At 44.2% G+C, this 16,426-nt stretch overlaps 1 protein-coding gene across 8 annotated transcripts in view; it reads left to right on the top strand.

Moving 5' to 3' along the window:
* LOC308412381 (disco-interacting protein 2 homolog C) overlaps window positions 1-16,426 on the top strand; it is a gene marked incomplete at its 5' end in the record, with an annotated part of 197,890 nt that extends 181,464 nt beyond the window's left edge. For 6 of the 8 annotated variants that reach the window (XM_080906695.1, XM_080906694.1, XM_080906689.1 and 3 more), the window contains 13 exons: window positions 133-254; window positions 1,128-1,239; window positions 1,419-1,528; window positions 3,475-3,605; window positions 3,856-4,024; window positions 4,120-4,290; window positions 7,591-7,620; window positions 9,930-9,991; window positions 11,470-11,527; window positions 11,617-11,691; window positions 12,447-12,621; window positions 12,986-13,109; window positions 13,515-16,426. In XM_080906695.1, coding sequence (XP_080762821.1) covers window positions 133-254; window positions 1,128-1,239; window positions 1,419-1,528; window positions 3,475-3,605; window positions 3,856-4,024; window positions 4,120-4,290; window positions 7,591-7,620; window positions 9,930-9,991; window positions 11,470-11,527; window positions 11,617-11,691; window positions 12,447-12,621; window positions 12,986-13,109; window positions 13,515-13,767 — 1,592 coding nt within the window. In that variant the 3' untranslated portion in view covers window positions 13,768-16,426. The remainder of the gene's footprint in view (window positions 1-132; window positions 255-1,127; window positions 1,240-1,418; window positions 1,529-3,474; window positions 3,606-3,855; window positions 4,025-4,119; window positions 4,291-7,590; window positions 7,621-9,929; window positions 9,992-11,469; window positions 11,528-11,616; window positions 11,692-12,446; window positions 12,622-12,985; window positions 13,110-13,514) is intronic. The other 2 variants (XM_080906692.1, XM_080906690.1) reach the window with 1 other exon arrangement.

The raw sequence follows: 16,426 nt of genomic DNA, 5'->3' as shown, positions 1-16,426 counted from the left end.
TTAAAGCTGCATTCAATTAACGGCCCCGAGGGTCCATCGCTCAGTATACGGCACCTTAATACCTGTAACTAATTTAAGTTTTCCAAATTCACCCCCTCTTATTTCTTCTCTCATCTCTACATCCTCTCCCAGGAATCGACCTCATCGTGGCGTTTTATGGCTGCCTTTACGCCGGCTGTGTGCCAATCACGGTGCGGCCGCCTCACCCGCAAAACATCGCCACCACGCTGCCCACCGTCAAGATGATCGTGGAGGTAAACCAACACTGTGACGGCTCTAATCACTACTCTGTGGTTAAAGTATTTGAGAAAAACGTGAATGATCATGTAGGTGCAAGTCACCGCCCCCTCTACACCTCACTTCCTGTTTTCTTAATTTAAAAATTAATGAGAATATTTTGACAGCTTCAGCAGTTTATTCTTAGCAGATGCAGGTATTTCTAAGAAAACCTGACATGTGGATGTAGGCGAGGGTTTAAAAAGATAAAAGAAACACACAGACAGTTGTTCATTTAAGTAAAGGCCAAATTACCTACAAATCTACTTTTCTGTGTCTGTAAATATAAAAGATATTGATTTCTTAGATGACGTAGTCACAATAACTTAAAACTGAAAACTTTTAATATTTACTATATTCATTCCTGAGATTCTCACTCCAGAACTTTACGACCTTAAAAACATAAAATTCTGGGAAAGCTGTTGTTTTACTTTGAAAAGCCCAGGAGTGCATTTCAGGCGGGAACTTAAAAGTCGTAACGTAGACTTAATGCCAACGAAATAGTTGTGACGTGGACATAATCCGTTTAATTTGAGTGTTATAAAAATGATTTCCAAAAGCTACATAGACGTTGATATCCTGGCACCTTTGGCAGTTTATATTCCAGGTTTCATCCAGATTGAATGACATGTTTCGGAGGAGTTAGAGGACAGACGTGCATACGTACACTGTGATCATTATAATAAGATTATTATTATTAAACCAGCCCAAGAAAAAGTGAACAGATGAATCGTGTGAATAACGGGAGGTGAAGCTGAGCTGAGGAGCGATTATTTCTCCGCACTGTTGGAGTCGTTCAGTTACTGCTGATCTGTTTTTTATGAATGATCTGTGCGCGCTGAATCGTGCAGGTGAGCCGGTCGGTGTGCGTGATGACCACGCAGGTCATCACTAAACTGCTGAGGTCCAAAGAAGCCTCGGCGGCCGTGGATGTCCGGACCTGGCCTCCTGTCATGGACACAGGTAGGCGATGTGTTTTTTGAGGGCACCCTGCAAGTGATTAAACACAGTTTGGTTAATGAACAGGTGATCAATGTGAATAAAAAAACAAAAAAACAGTGACTGAGTAATAAAACTAACACTAAGCTGTGTATTTTATAATTCATCATCTCTGACGTGAGAAAATTGATTGTTTCCTTTAGACGATTTGCCAAAGAAGAAACCTCCTCTGCTGTATAAACCGTCCAACCCCGACACCCTGGCCTACCTGGACTTCAGTGTCTCCACCACCGGCATGCTCGCTGGAGTCAAAGTAAGCACACACTCACACACACTACACCAACACACAGCTAATGATGACATTTAATGTTGTTTATCCACATTAGCAGCATAGCTCCAGTTATTCCCAGCAGAAAAAACACATGGTTTGGAGGAGAGCCAGAGACTTTTATTTTGAAACTCTTCTTCTATCAAGAAGAGATTTTTACTCTGTTATTATTCGTGTGGTGCTGAAGAAAAGCTTAAAACAGGAGGAAGTGCTGACGTGTTTTTGTGCAACGGAGCCTGGAAGTCTGTTCGAGGGGAGCAGATAGATGGTGGTGACATTTTAAAGATTAAAGTGATTATTGATTCACTGCAGTAAAACAAACCTCCATCCTGTGCTCAGCTCGTTGCTGCTGTTCATCTGGTGTGTGCGTCTGAGTGAAAGTGAAGTCATTTTCCTGTTTGGCCTCTAATCTGCCTGCGGATGCTCACAGAGAGAGAACGTAAACTTAAAAATCTGTTTCCATAAAATCGAAAGAAACTAAAGCAGTAAAAGAAGTTATCTTGTAAACTTTTCGTCTCCTAAAGTTTTGCTGATCGAAAAGAATATCAGAAAATGTCACAAACTAACAAAATCATTTAATTAGACGGCTTTTCCTGATAAGATAGTCCAGATAACGTCCACAGTCCCAGCTGAGAAATATAAACCTCTCCAGCTTGTCCTGGGTCTACCCCGAGGACTCCTGCTAGCGGGACATGCCTGAAACAGTTCATGCAGGAGCAATCCTAATCAGAGGTCTGAACCCTCCTCAAGCAGCTTCTCTCGATGCGGGGGAGAAACAGCTGTGCGCTCAGTCCCTCCCAAGTGACTGAGCTCCTCACCCGTCTCTAAGAGAGAGTCCAGAGGAAGCTCACTCCTGCTGCTTGTGTCTGGGATCTAAGTCCTCCGATCACTAGGAACATATCTATCTATTGACACGTTTGTGATGAAATGACACATAATGTCAAATTTTGCTCTCTTGCTGTTGTAAAGAAATAAAGACATGAGATCCTGATTATCTCCAAAAGGTAATGAGTCCTCCTGACCTCCATGGTGGAGGTAAGCTCGATTCTCCTTGAATCATCAACACGGCTGAAGTGACGATTGACACTGCTGCAGCTATATTTTTGGACAAGTACTTACGCAACTTCATTAGTTTGCCCAAGGACACTAGAGGAGCCAGGCATCAAACCACCAACCTTCCTACCTGAAACCAAACCTCCACTTCTTACTTTCACACAGCTTCACATGGTGCGATCGTGTCTTTGTTTCTTTTCTGCTCGTTGTTTTGTGCTCAGTTTGCCACAAATGCTAATTTTCATACTGTTCACACCAGCTGTGAGTGTATGCAACACACACACACACACACACACACACACACACACACACACACACACACACACACACACACACACACACACACACACACCATTAATGAATTCTTTGAGAAAAACACACTAATCAGAATGACAAAAAGAGCAGGACAGGAGGAAACAATGTCAGCGTATTTTCTCGTGTGCTGCTAAATTTCCCGTCCATTATGTTTAACCACTGTGCTTAATGAGCAAATCAGTCAAAGCCGGGATATTAACGATGCAACTGGTGCCGAAACACAATGGGCGCAAACAAGACCGCCAGTTCACGTGGCCACTGCCGCCTCCAGACTGTTGTTATGCTAATTAATTCACTTTTAGTTCATTAATCATTTTTATCTCAACCAGTGAAAGAGGTTTGTCTCAATCCTTTGGATTTTCTTTGCTCCAAGTTGAAAACCCCACAGCCGATTCTCAGTTTTGCTTGAAACACCTCCCAGCAGCACAGAGACGATCTCCACAGGTCTCCACTGACTGAAACAAATAAACAGCACAGAGTTTTCAAGCCTACTTTCATAATTTTTTTTAGTAAAAAGTGCACTGACAAAGAAGAAGATTTTCATGTGAGATTTTCTCCTGCAGATGTCTCACACAGCCACCAGTGCCTTCTGCCGCTCCATCAAGCTGCAGTGTGAGCTTTACCCGTCCAGAGAGGTCGCCATCTGCTTGGACCCGTACTGCGGCCTGGGCTTTGTCCTCTGGTGCCTTTGCAGGTCGGCAATCGTAGTTCCTAGTTCTTATTTAGAGCTAAAATGGAAGTTTTTAGCATTTCTTACTTTCTGAATGTTCCTGTTTGAGGCTTTTATATGACCAGGTTGTTTCTGTTTTCTCTGCTCTTTAAGTTTCAGTATAATTAATAATCACTAGTTTGTGTTTTCCTTTGTATTCATGACTGACATGTTTGTAGCTCTTTAATCATGTAACCGTGCAGCCTCGCCGTACTCGGCGCTCTCCTCTCTGCAGTGTGTACTCAGGTCACCAGTCCATCCTGATCCCTCCGTCCGAGCTGGAAGTGAACCCGGCTCTCTGGCTGTCAGCCGTCAGTCAGTACAAAGTTCGCGACACCTTCTGCTCCTACAGCGTCATGGAGCTCTGCACCAAAGGCCTCGGCCTGCAGACGGACTCGCTGAAGGTAAAGCGGTGCGGGCGGCTCCGTCTCACGGAAACCTTGGTTGAATTTAACGACCGACAAACCTTCTGACTGTGAAATCCTTTCTGTCCCGTCAGGCTCGAGGGCTGGACTTGTCTCGAGTGAGGACCTGCGTGGTTGTAGCAGAGGAGCGTCCCAGGATAGCCCTGACGCAGTCCTTCTCCAAACTCTTCAAGGACCTGGGACTCCACCCCCGAGCCGTCAGCACCTCCTTCGGCTGCAGGGTCAACCTGGCAATCTGCCTGCAGGTCTGTCCGACTTCCTGCTTCTGCTTTGCCTTCGAGCATTTCTTGGTGTCACGTTTAAGAACCTAGCTGGGGTTTTTTTTTGTAGGACAGGCATGTTATTAGCGGTTGTGCTCAATATTCGGTATTGAAGAAAGAATTCCAGGAAGCACCCTTAACCCTCACTGTGGCATCTGCAGCTTGGGTACATGTGAAACAAGTTTCTCATTAACAAAAACTAAGATCTGATTCAAACGAGGACTCAAACATGTAAAAACTCCATTGTTAGAAGTTTGTAACTGAGAAAGGAAGATTTACATCATCTTCATCACATGAGTGCGGTATGTGCAGATCAGGCAGCCTGAGATTTTGCAGAGTTTAGGGTATCAGAGAATTTATCCTTTCATATTTAATGATACAAGGGTATTCTTGCGTTTAAGGCATTAACCACAGTTCTCTGATCCCTACATCAGAAATTATTATGCATTAAGTAGAAAAGTGTGAAACTGGGTGGAAACCCCCCCAAATATCTGTTCCAACGACATTAACTCTATCCTACTCGGATGAACATGAGGGAAATTCAACTTAACAGCAGATAAATCACATTAAACCGAGGCTGTGGTTATATCTGCTCGTCTACTTTAATCCACGAGGTACAAGGAGGATTTTGTCCGTTATTCGGCTGAGCAGATGGTCGTCACTGTCAGTCCATCACAAGTGCAGACGACGGTCTGATGCGTTACACCTTGACAGGATGGAGTAGGAGAAATGTTGAACTGTTTGAGTCCAGCTGAAGTAAACCAGCAGACGTGCGTCACGTTTCAGGCACCGTGGTACAAAGCACGGTTGATATCTTAAAGAAGCTTTTCCTAAAGACGCCAAAGAACGTATGTGGAGCTTTCCTGTTTTTCACCTGCCACAGCCGCACGTACTTGGAAATTTGAAAAAGAACAAAACTTATGGAATATGAACGTTTGATCCTGTGCTTCAGTCTGTTGTCTGGTATAAAATACTGTAAAGTGATTACAGTAATACGGATTGATCACCTCCAGTGAGATCTTCTGGGAAAGCCAGTCAGAGGAAGCTGTTTGGCTTGATTTGGTTTATTCATCCGACTGCTGTGTTTCATGTTTTTCCTTATATGACAGTACCTGTGGGACTGCTTGTATGGTGAGGTCTGAATAATAAGCTCTGAGCTATCTTTGGTGAACGGCACGTTTACACCACTGTCCTTGGTACTGGGTGCGTCCCAGATCTGAGTATCAGAATGAAACCAAAGAAGAGTCGAGATGACTGAAGATGCAGCATTTTAAAATATCTGTCTCTTAGTGTTTGCCCCTGAGCGAAGCTTAAAGAGTCTTAGACCTACAGATGTGGTCAGAAGTTTACATCTACTCCAACTTTTTTGGCCAAAAGCTTGTTGATGGGTACCACACGGTCTGGTTGAGTTGCGACTTGCTAAGGACTATTTTAACCACTTTCTGGTAGTTCACTCCCCTCAGTTCTGACTATCTTCCCTCTCTTCGTTATCATGTGTGGTGTGAATCGATGGTCTCGTTCACTCTTAGCATACAGCTCGATGTGTACATGTCATCTGTATGGCTGACAACTGCTCCACTCTGTAGTCAGTCTTGTTAATGATCTCATTGAGGGGGTTTATGTCTATGCAGAACCGCTATAGCTCAGGACCAACGTAGGTGTGGACCACGTCAGGGCCTGTCCCTTTCTTTGATATGTGCCACTGTGATGGTTACTAGAGCCTCTTCAGGGTGGTTGCTGTGGTTAGATCCACTGAGCTTGTCCTGTGCTCTTCCAGTATTGCTCTGTCTCATATTATTTCCCTGCTACTGTGTGGAACAGCTGGTTTCTCCTGCCTTCTAACGCCTTCTCTTCAAGCAGAGGCCAAGTTCAGCCTCCAGCAGCGTAGATCAGCTGGTTAGCAGGTATTGTCCGTAGTGCTGCATTGGTAACCTATCCTACTGTAACTCAACGATCACTTGGGGCTTGGTACCCAATCTCGGGGTGGGGGTGATGATATCATCGTAGCATGTTTGTTGTACCCCTTCTGTTGGGTATCAAAGATTCAATTTAACGCCGTCTGCTGGGGTTACTTGTGTAGTAGCGTTCCAACACACGTCTATTGCCCAGTGATACCTTCTTGTTCCAGTAGCCACTTCCTCAGGGTGCCCTGGCTCCTCAACACCTGATCTGAGCCGGTATGACTTACTGCTTCAGGTAGGCTTGGTTAGACATGGGGGGGTCTAGCCCAGGACCCTTACTGGATACGGACGGCCCAGGCGGGAATTCGTAAACTTCAACTTGTGCACCTTATTCTTCTTTTTCCAAAACAGGTCATTCATGTTCATCACAAGTGGATGTAAACAAGCAGATGAGATGAAAAATTATATTTTTACAAAGTGTGATGTCGAGCAACAGAAACAGCAGTTCTTCTGTGCTCGGTGTTTCTGTTGTTTCTTCGAGGCCTGCTGGGTAAACACCGAGAACAAGTCGAAGATGTTTGATTTCCCCACAAGAAAAGATCACAGATATCCAGCCTTTAACGAGTTTTTAACAGTCAGCAAATCTAGCCGATCTCTGCTGAAGTGCAGTTTTGTTCACAGCTTCGTTTATCACTTGAAGGATTTCTGCAACTCCTGCTCAGCTGAAGCCTGTAAGAGTGTTCGGACCGCAATGCAAGAACGTCTGAATGTGCCGTTTTTGCAGATGCGCGGCGTTCATCCGGAACAGTCGGAGGGTTGGACACTAAAAAACAAAAAGTCATTCTCTTCACCTGCAGAGCGGTTTTTCATTTCCTGTATGTCTCAGGTTCAGGACCATCCTCCATTTCAAGCTGATCATTGCTTTTACATTTCAGATCTGATTTGCAGCTTTCAGCCACGTCAGGAATTAAATGAATTGTTAGAAAAGTTATTATATTATAACGATTTTACAGACTTAATGGGGAGATATGAAACTCTAATATAATTTAGCCTTTTAATCGTCAGCGAGTTTAATTTGCAGACTCGCACGCTAACACAGTCGTAACACTGAAATCGTCACACACTAACTTACTGTAAGCTTTAACTTTGTTTGGCAGCTTTAAATGAGCAGATTAACATTTGGCTGAAGACTCTTTTCTGTTCTTACTGCTTGTTTTGGTTTTCTGAGTTTTACCCTTTTGACATTTTTTTCTTACTTCCTTGTTTTGTGCGTAACCCCACCCACATTTCTCATACTTGGTTTTGTCTCCACCTTCCCTCCTTCTTTACTTCCTCTTCTACCCCTTCACTTTCCTCCTCCTCCGCCCCCTCTTTGCTGCTGTAGCCTCACAGGCTGGGAAAACTTGCCGACCAGGTAGGGAACCACCATCAACCTTCCCCGCCCAACAGCAATAACCGCCACCATCACCACCCCACTGCCTGCCAGCACACCTCTCATCAGATGGCTTTAGATCTAAGTTTAAGAGACGCTTGGCTGGGTCTCACGGCACTTAGTCAATATCAGGGACACTGGAGCAGCTTTACTCTGTGGATTTCGCCCACTCAGTATTTTGGCTGAACTTTGACATGAGATGAATAATTATACTTTCCAGGAGAAAACCCCCCAAATCTGTAGATGTGTTACTCACAGCTGACACGTCTCCAGTCAGATGAATTATAAATACAGATGATTGACATCTGTTCTGTTCCCAGCAACAAAAAGAACAAACAGCAGAACATTTGCAATAAAATCCATCTTAGAATAGCTCAAATAAAGCAGCATAGCCACTCTGCTATAACCCACAAATTTGTGAACTAGACCTTTAGTTGGGCTGGAGAGGAGCCCCAGACAACAGTGACTCATCGATCACAAGCTAGCCGCGCCCTGCTTTAACTAGGCCATAATTTATAAAATGCTACACCAAAGAAAGGTAGTGATTAAGACCAAAGACTCATTAGGAGACTGTCTTCCAGTGTAATCAGCGGGTGACGCCCCTCGTCTCTATCTGGAGTCACCCGCTCCCGCTTTCACGTCTCTTCTTCCGTCTATGATTCTGCTCTGATTTGCATGTATGGCTCGATTTTTTTTCATCATAGAAACATGCAAGCAAATCTTCCTTTATATGGAAAAAGCATAGAGGCTGTAGCCATAAAACTACTGCATATAAATAACATAAGACTGAGTAAAGAGACAGATGTAAGGCAAGTGGCATTATAAAACAATTAAGGAAAGGAACCACCAAACAATAGGCTAGTAAAAAATTATCAGATCTATAAGATTATTAAGACTGTAAAGTAGATGGTCATGAGAATTTGCATAATTAAGATTAAGGAACTGACCTCCCAGCCCATTGTTCCTTCAGTGGGCTGGTTTCAGTCATTATGCAAATGTACTGTTTATAAGATTGAAACCTGCAGTCAGCTGAGACTGAAGAAGTCACCTGTACGAGTGACGAAACGTTTCTCCCACAAAACGCTACGTCCAGCTGATCAGAATCCGCTTTTGGAGATTGACTTTCCTGGATGATTGAGAATGCATCAAGACGTTTCCACTGCTATCAACAAGCTCGTTAGCCGCAGCAGCTCAGTGCTGCAGCTAACTCCCAGAAATCACGAATATGTGACAGTGCAAGGATACATGTGCATGTGCCTCTCTGTGGTGTGAGTCCAGCACCAAAGGATGTTTGCTCTGCCTGTTCCAATCAAATTTCCCTTTGCCAATAAATCACTGAATACTCTTGAAGCGGTCACTGCCTGAAGTCTCTTCAGAGAGGGCGTTTGCATTTTTGCACTGTGGGTGTGTGGGCGTAAGACTCCCAGGATGCCGCTGTGTGTCCGGTGGTGGGTTTTTAATCCTGGATTAATGGAGGGATGGATGGAGGAGAAGAGAGGTCGGAGAGGGGGATCCTTAATCTCGTCCTTTTTCGCTGTCTTAATTTTTCTTCAGTGATTTCACTCATTCAGAGTACAGTAGTCGGCACAAAGAGATCTGACTGAATGCATGTATTGTGCAACCTCTGTGTACTTTAGAAACAGTGAATTTGTCCTGGGTGGGTCGTCACGCGGGTATAATTGCAGCTACTAATCACTTTCCCCTTCTTTACTTTATCGTTTGCATGTCAATCAGGTAGAATCTGACTTTGCAGAAAGTTTGTTGATGTGCATTTATTTTTGAAATTGTTTGACTTTCCTTCTACAATCACTGCTGTTGCTCCCACATTGATCGTTTCACACGGTTGTAAATGCTGTAGATCAGGGGTGGGGAAGTCCAGGCCTTGAGTGCTGGTGTGCTGCAGGTTTTAGATCTCACCCTGGGTCAACACACCTCAATCAAATGATTAGTTTGTTCCCAGGCTTCTGGAGAACTTGTTGAGGAGGTAATTTAGCCAATTAAATCAGCTGTGTTGGATTAAGGAAACAACTAAAACCTGCAGGACACCGGCTCTTGTTGCCTGGAGTTCCCCACCCCTGCTGTAGAGGGTCGGGTTCCCACCTTCCCACCCAAAACATTTACGTCCCTCCTTCAGTGGAGGTAAAGCTTTTCTTTATGACCACACAGCATCCACTGCAGTCTGCTAGGAGTCGATAAGCTGTAGCAATTTTTGCATAAAAAGCCTTTTTTGAATAAAAAGGACGTTTTGTGAGTCTGTGGTGTTCACACTTTCTCTCGCTGGTGTTTCTCAGGGCACCTCAGGACCTGACCCCACAACTGTTTATGTTGATATGAGGGCGCTGCGACATGACAGGTAAGTGTCCTTGCTGCTTTGTTAGAAGCTTAACAGATACTTTTGCAGAAAGATGTTCGGTGTCTGAAACCTCTTAACGACTGCTTTGGTCACCAGTAATTTGCATGAAAGATGCCAACTGCTCTCCAAGCAGTAGTGAAACTGAGAAGCGTGACGCAGACTGGAAATGGAGACACATTCAGAGTGTGTTTCAGCATTAATTAAAAAAATACATTGTCAGATGGTTCAACAAACACAATATTTTCTTCCAGGTATTTTATGGCTCACGTTTCTTCAGGCCGATGGATTTTCGTGCTCGGCTGGAGTCGGCAACACCAGCCTTGTGTATTTTTTAGATGTTGTTTTCATGCACTGAATCGGTTTTCCGTCGACTCTCACGCGGACACAGAGTCTATTCTGTGCTGTAAAGTCTTCAGCCGGTGTCCTGCGGGATTTCAGCGGCGCCGCAGCGCTCTGCCGGACGGCTTCGCTCGTGAAGTTTGTGAATGAGAGAACACGACTCGGCGAGCGCTCTCAGAATAAATAAAGTGCTCAGCAAAGATTGTTATTGTAATGCGAGGCTTATTCTCTGCAGCTCAGAAGCATCGCTGCAGGCTGACGGTAAAAAAGTCTGAATATAATGAGAAGCTGGAAGTTTCTCTGAGACAATATGACATGCACACTGTCACCCTCACAGCCTCTCCACAGTGTGAGAGGGGTGAACTTTAAAACCCATCAAACCCAGTCTGAGTCACATTTCCTGCTGGGTAACTCCGCCATTTGTTTTGCCAGACTGCTGCTTGTCAGTGAGACAGCTCTGACTCTTAATGAACCAGCCAGGGCTCAACATCAGTGTCAGATTTCAGAGGAGAAACGCCGTCAGTTTTCCAGCTGGTGGAGATGGACAAACACATCCGAGATAACAAGCGAGACTCGGACTTATTCAAACATCTCTGACGAGAAGGGCCTGCGGGATTAAAGGAACAACGGCGAAACGACCAGCAAGAAACCGGCACAAACTGAAAAATGCATTAATTTGAACTCGTCAGGAGCTTGTTACTCATCCCTGAAGCTCCCCAGACGCAGTTTCCTGCTCCCTGATGCAGCCCGTCATTACGGTGCTCAGCCTGTGTCTGCTGATTTCCACACAGAAAAGTCGCAGCACACGAAGCAGCAGGGCCGTGCAATCCCGCTGTGTATAAATATAACTGTCAGTGTGCATGATTACATGTAATCACTGCTGATTTAAGCTGGCCCGAGTCTACCACAGGCTCTCCGTGTTTGCAGTCTGACAAACCACTCGTCCTGGTTTATTTTTAGTTTTACTGTTTCAGCTTTTTCCCACAATTCTGTTTTTGTTTTTTTACATCACATCAACATTAGCCGTTAGCGGTCAACAGTCAGAGTTAAGATCCTGTCCAGAATCCTGATTATGGGATGTTGATTAGAGATAATACGCAACCGACTAACAGAAACGTCCCCGTTTGTCTGCTCTGCAGGGTCAGACTCGTAGAGCGGGGATCGCCACACAGCCTGCCACTGATGGAGTCTGGGAAGGTCAGTTTTATCTAAATTTAACGTTTATTAACTTTTTCAAAGAAGCTGTTTTTGGTCTTTGCTCGATCTGCGTCTCTCTCTTTGAGCAGATCCTGCCGGGGGTCAGAATCATCATCGCCAACCCAGAGACCAAGGGACCAATGGGAGAGTCACATCTGGGAGAGGTTTGTCTGAGCTTTAATGGTCTTCTCTATAAACAGATATTTGTACGTGAAAATAAAAAGGCTTCTGGTTTTCGGACTTTGGTCCAAGCTCCTTTGACCAATCGTGTTTGAGCATCAAAGTCCTCGAAGTTTTTCCATTCTGGGGGTTATTTTGAATTATCTGTTTAATTGAACAGAGACTCAACTTTCATATCTGCATCCATAAAAAGATATAAGTGCATGAAGCAGGACCCAGATAGCCTTTATGCACCTGCTGAGGTCAGCAGAGTAAGTGATCATTAACCTGAAATATTTACTTTTTTTTTTTTAAACTCATTGAATTTGATCAATTAAACCTAATATTTACCAATTTCAGTAGAAAAGGTGCGCCTGATAAGGTTTCCTTTGGTAGATGGTGGAAAACAGGAATATTTCTGTCATTTAACAGTTTATCTATTACTTCATTTCTTTGGTTTAGCATGAATGGCCATGGGGGGGGGGGGGTCTTTATCAGTAAAAAGCTGTACATGTGAAAAAAAACCCCAAAATGTACCCCCTCCTGTGCATTTTCCATTGGGCCAGATTGGAGTCCTTGCAGGGCTGATTCTGGCCCCCGGGCCTTATCTTTGTTTTCTCCTGGAAGCTCTGCAAGTGGAAATGACAAGAATCTGGGACATGAAGTGAAAACATGGATGTTTGTCCACATCTGTTTGACGTTTATAGAGGAAATAATCCCTTGACGATTATTTTCTGCTGTATTATTTGTGCGTTTGCAGATCTGGGTGCACAGTGGCCACAACGCCAGCGGTTACTTCACCGTCTACGGGGACGAGGCGCTGCAGTCCGACCATTTCAACTCCAGGCTCAGCTTTGGAGACACGCAGACCGTCTGGGCTCGGACCGGATACCTGGGCTTCCTGCGCAGGACGGAGCTCACCGACGCCAGCGGAGGTCAGGGCGGGCCGTTCGTCGAACACGGTCGACGTGGTTAATGGGGCTGCGGCTGACCTTTAATGATCTCGCACAACAACAAGGAATAAACGATTAAACGGCTTCAGCGCTGATTTTAAGTGCTGCCGGCTCCTCCTGATTGGCTCTTTCTCTCTGCTGAGATCAAGTCTGATATTTAAAACACTCAAATGTTTATTTCCAGCTCATAACAGTCAGATATTCAGACATCTGCAGAAAACGCTGAGTTTACTTCGTGACTTTAATCTGTGCAGGAAGACCGTTCACGTTAAAAGCTTTGATAACTCGTACATTAATCTAAAAGCGCAGCATGGTGGCTTGAAAGGAAATCTGTTCGTGTCCACAGAGCGCCACGATGCCCTGTACGTGGTCGGTGCTTTGGAGGAAGCCATGGAACTCAGAGGGATGCGTTACCACCCCATCGACATCGAGACCTCCGTCATCAGGACGCACAAGAGCATCACAGAGTGGTGAGCATCAGCCAATTATGACATTACAGTGTCTTTATGAAAAAATAAAAAAGTGTGTTCAGCTCTCGCCACGCCTTTACATACGATATGTTACTCGATGTGGTTTCTTGACATTTTTTCACCAACTTTAACCTTGGACGCTAACAATCAAGGTCAAATGCTTTGCCATCCTAGGTACTCATGTCCCCCGAGGCCTAGCACATTGTCTTGAAGTTTGAAGAATAAAGTTATTCCAGGTTTTCACATTTGTTTTGCCTCGATCGAGCTTTTATTAGAATCTGCTGTCACACCAAATTTGAACGTGATATCTTAAAAACTGTGGATGAGAGCTGCCAACACGTCGATTACACACTCCGCCCCTTCTGGGGTGACAAGAATTCAAGTTTTCGTCATGTGTGTCCGCAGCGCGGTGTTCACGTGGACCAACCTGCTGGTGGTGGTGGTGGAGCTGGACGGTTCGGAGCAGGAGGCCCTGGACTTGGTCCCCCTCGTCACCAACGTGGTGCTGGAGGAGCACTACCTGATCGTGGGCGTGGTGGTGGTGGTGGACATCGGCGTCATCCCCATCAACTCCAGAGGGGAGAAGCAGAGGATGCACCTGCGGGACGGCTTCCTGGCCGACCAGCTGGACCCAATCTATGTGGCCTACAACATGTAGCGCCCCCTGGTGGCTGAAGAATTATTGAGGAAGATGCAAAGACAATTCTGCTCCAGAGACCGAAGGAAGGAAAAGCGGAGCCGAGGCAGAGTTTCCGGCACGAGGGGGAGGAGGTGGTCGACCTTTTTGCCCTGAATTTTGGTGCTTACTCCCAGGCTGCGTAACCGCTGCAAACTAGCTCCCAGAATCCAGCGCTGGCATCTAGATTGCATTCAGGTCATGCTCAGTCTGAGAGGAAGTGCGGTCCCCGGGTCGTGCCGACTGTTTACCGAAAAGTGGAAAACTCGCAGCAGTAGAGGACAATCGTTAGGAAAGATCCCGGCTTTTAAAGTGCGTGTGGCTCACTCTCTATTTTCATGTTATTTGCTTTCCTTAGGCTATTTTTTTGAAAAGGATATTTACACACAAAGAGAAAAAAACCCTAAACGATATCGACCATTACAAAGTGCGACATATGTTTTGATACGAGGGTGAGGGGAGCGCGTCGCAGCCGCCCCCCGGTTTTACGATGAGGTACGTTTCTTTCGTATTTTTCTTGTTTTGTTTGGAATCGTTATTTTCTGAAGCCCCATCTCAGCTAAAGTCGGCGTGCTAATTTTCATATACTAACAGCTGCAGCCTTCAACTCAGTTTATTTTTCCGTACAAACTAACGGCTTCGACCGAAGCTAAACACAAATTCATATCATGTAAGTATGTACAAACAGAAACTGATTTAATTTATTTTGTTTCTCTGTTAGAAGTATATGACGAGACGTTCGAGAATGTTTTGCTCTTGAATATTTGCTAATATTACGAAAAAGAAAAAAGCATTGTATTATCTTGAGTGAAACAAACTCACATCAAGCCTATTATTGAAAATAGAAATATATGATTATAGATTATATTGAAGATGAGCGTAAGGACTAATCCCAGACAAAAGCAGAAGGATGAGGGGCCGTGCGTCTGCACGTTGGTCTGAAATGTGTCGGTCAAATGGAAATTATAAAAGCGATGCTCCGAGTTTTATTCCAGCTTTCGTGTGAAGAGTTCTGATCCTGTCCTGGGAATAAACAGAAACGTTGTTTTTATGCTCTTAAATATTAAAACAAATCCCTAAAAGTTCCCAAAAGTTATTTTTTATAGTCGGCTCTTTTTCTAATAACAGAGGATGAAAGTAAAACTTTGCCAGAAATGTAAAGAATCAGAAGTTTAGGTGCTATTGAATGTTGCTCTGTTTGAATTTGCCTTTATTTTAGATTTCCATCTATTATTGGGGCAACTTTTCCAGCTCAGTCACGGGGATAATTATTTGCCTACAAGGGGATGGAGAGCATTGAGTGTCAGGGCTGTTACAGTGAAGTTCATCGCAGTAACCAGGATATTTGTAGCTAATGTGAGCATTTTAGATTAATAGTAAATAATGGAAAATTCATCTACAACTTTGTTTTGTTGACTTTTTAATCATTTTAAAAGCCTAAATGTCTCGTACGGTCTCTCAGTCAAAGTAAAGTTGTAAATTTTAGATCCTGACAAATTTATCACGTTTGCCAATTTATCAGTAGGAGCGTTTTAGATATACTGATCCATGAAAATTAAAGAAGAGCTGGGAGAAATGCCCTCCATACATATGGATGAGTCAGCTGATCCAGGCTGGAGAATAGTGAAATCTGTTTGTTAAATCCTCAAATATCAGTATCGCTCTCAAGAATTACAAAGACATGATTTCCTTCAGACAGACCATGAGAGTGGGAAAGTGGTTTGATAGCAGGGATTAAGAGGCGGGGATTGAAAAGTAAATTATGATATGATAGTGGCACATTACGTTGCTGTTAACAGTAACAATAAAGTGTGTGGCATCACGTCCCCCTCGTTTATAAGCATCAGCAGGAGAATGAAGACTGATTCAAAGTATTTCACTAAAAATATCGATATTTGGCACTAGTATCAGCATGTTGCTGTGTTTACATTTTAGCCCCCTTCAGTTTGGAACTACAGATCTCGTGACTAATGCAGTCCAATAATTTATAACAAACGTCTTTTGAAAATGCATCATCTGAGTCAGGAGATTCGTTGCCATCTAGTGGCGACTAGAGGAAATTACAACAGGCTTGTTTTTGGTGTGGTTGGCGCCTTTGGGTCAGAACTCTTCACGCGTCACGTTTCTCTGGGAACAAACAGGTTTACTGATCTTTAAAATGTTAAGAAGTAGGAACATCTGTCGCTTTTCAAACTCACAGCTGGACCGAAACGTTCCTTCAGACAGACCGTCAGCAGCGCTCGTTGGACTCGTTTTATCACCCCCGGCTCGGAAAAGGCGAATCACCCCAAAGTGGCAGTTGTAAATATCAAAGTGGGAAGTCCTTCATATTTTTACACGGACTGATCAATCAGGGCTCATACAGTGATGTCACAACAGGAAGAAAGGTGTTTTTGCCAGAGACCCTTTAACTCGTTAGAGCTGCGGGGAGGTCGGAGCAGGAGGGCCTTCTTCATCGTCTTTGGCGGAGAATGTTCTAGTTTCAATGCCAGGATTTTTTTTAAAGTAAAAACAGCACTTTCTTCAGTTTGTTTTTCTTTCTTTTATCGGCAAAATGTATGTCCCTTTTTTTAAGGTTTGAAAATGTCTTATTTGAGTTGACATAAAATCTTTCAGTTAAATAAACATTTCAACAATTTTG

The sequence above is a fragment of the Rhamphochromis sp. 'chilingali' genome (genome assembly GCF_963969265.1).
Source record: "Rhamphochromis sp. 'chilingali' genome assembly, chromosome: 16".
Lineage (NCBI taxonomy): Eukaryota > Metazoa > Chordata > Actinopteri > Cichliformes > Cichlidae > Rhamphochromis > Rhamphochromis sp. 'chilingali'.
The sequence above is the reverse complement of the archived record's forward strand: the minus strand, read 5'-3'. Positions and strand labels throughout refer to the sequence as shown.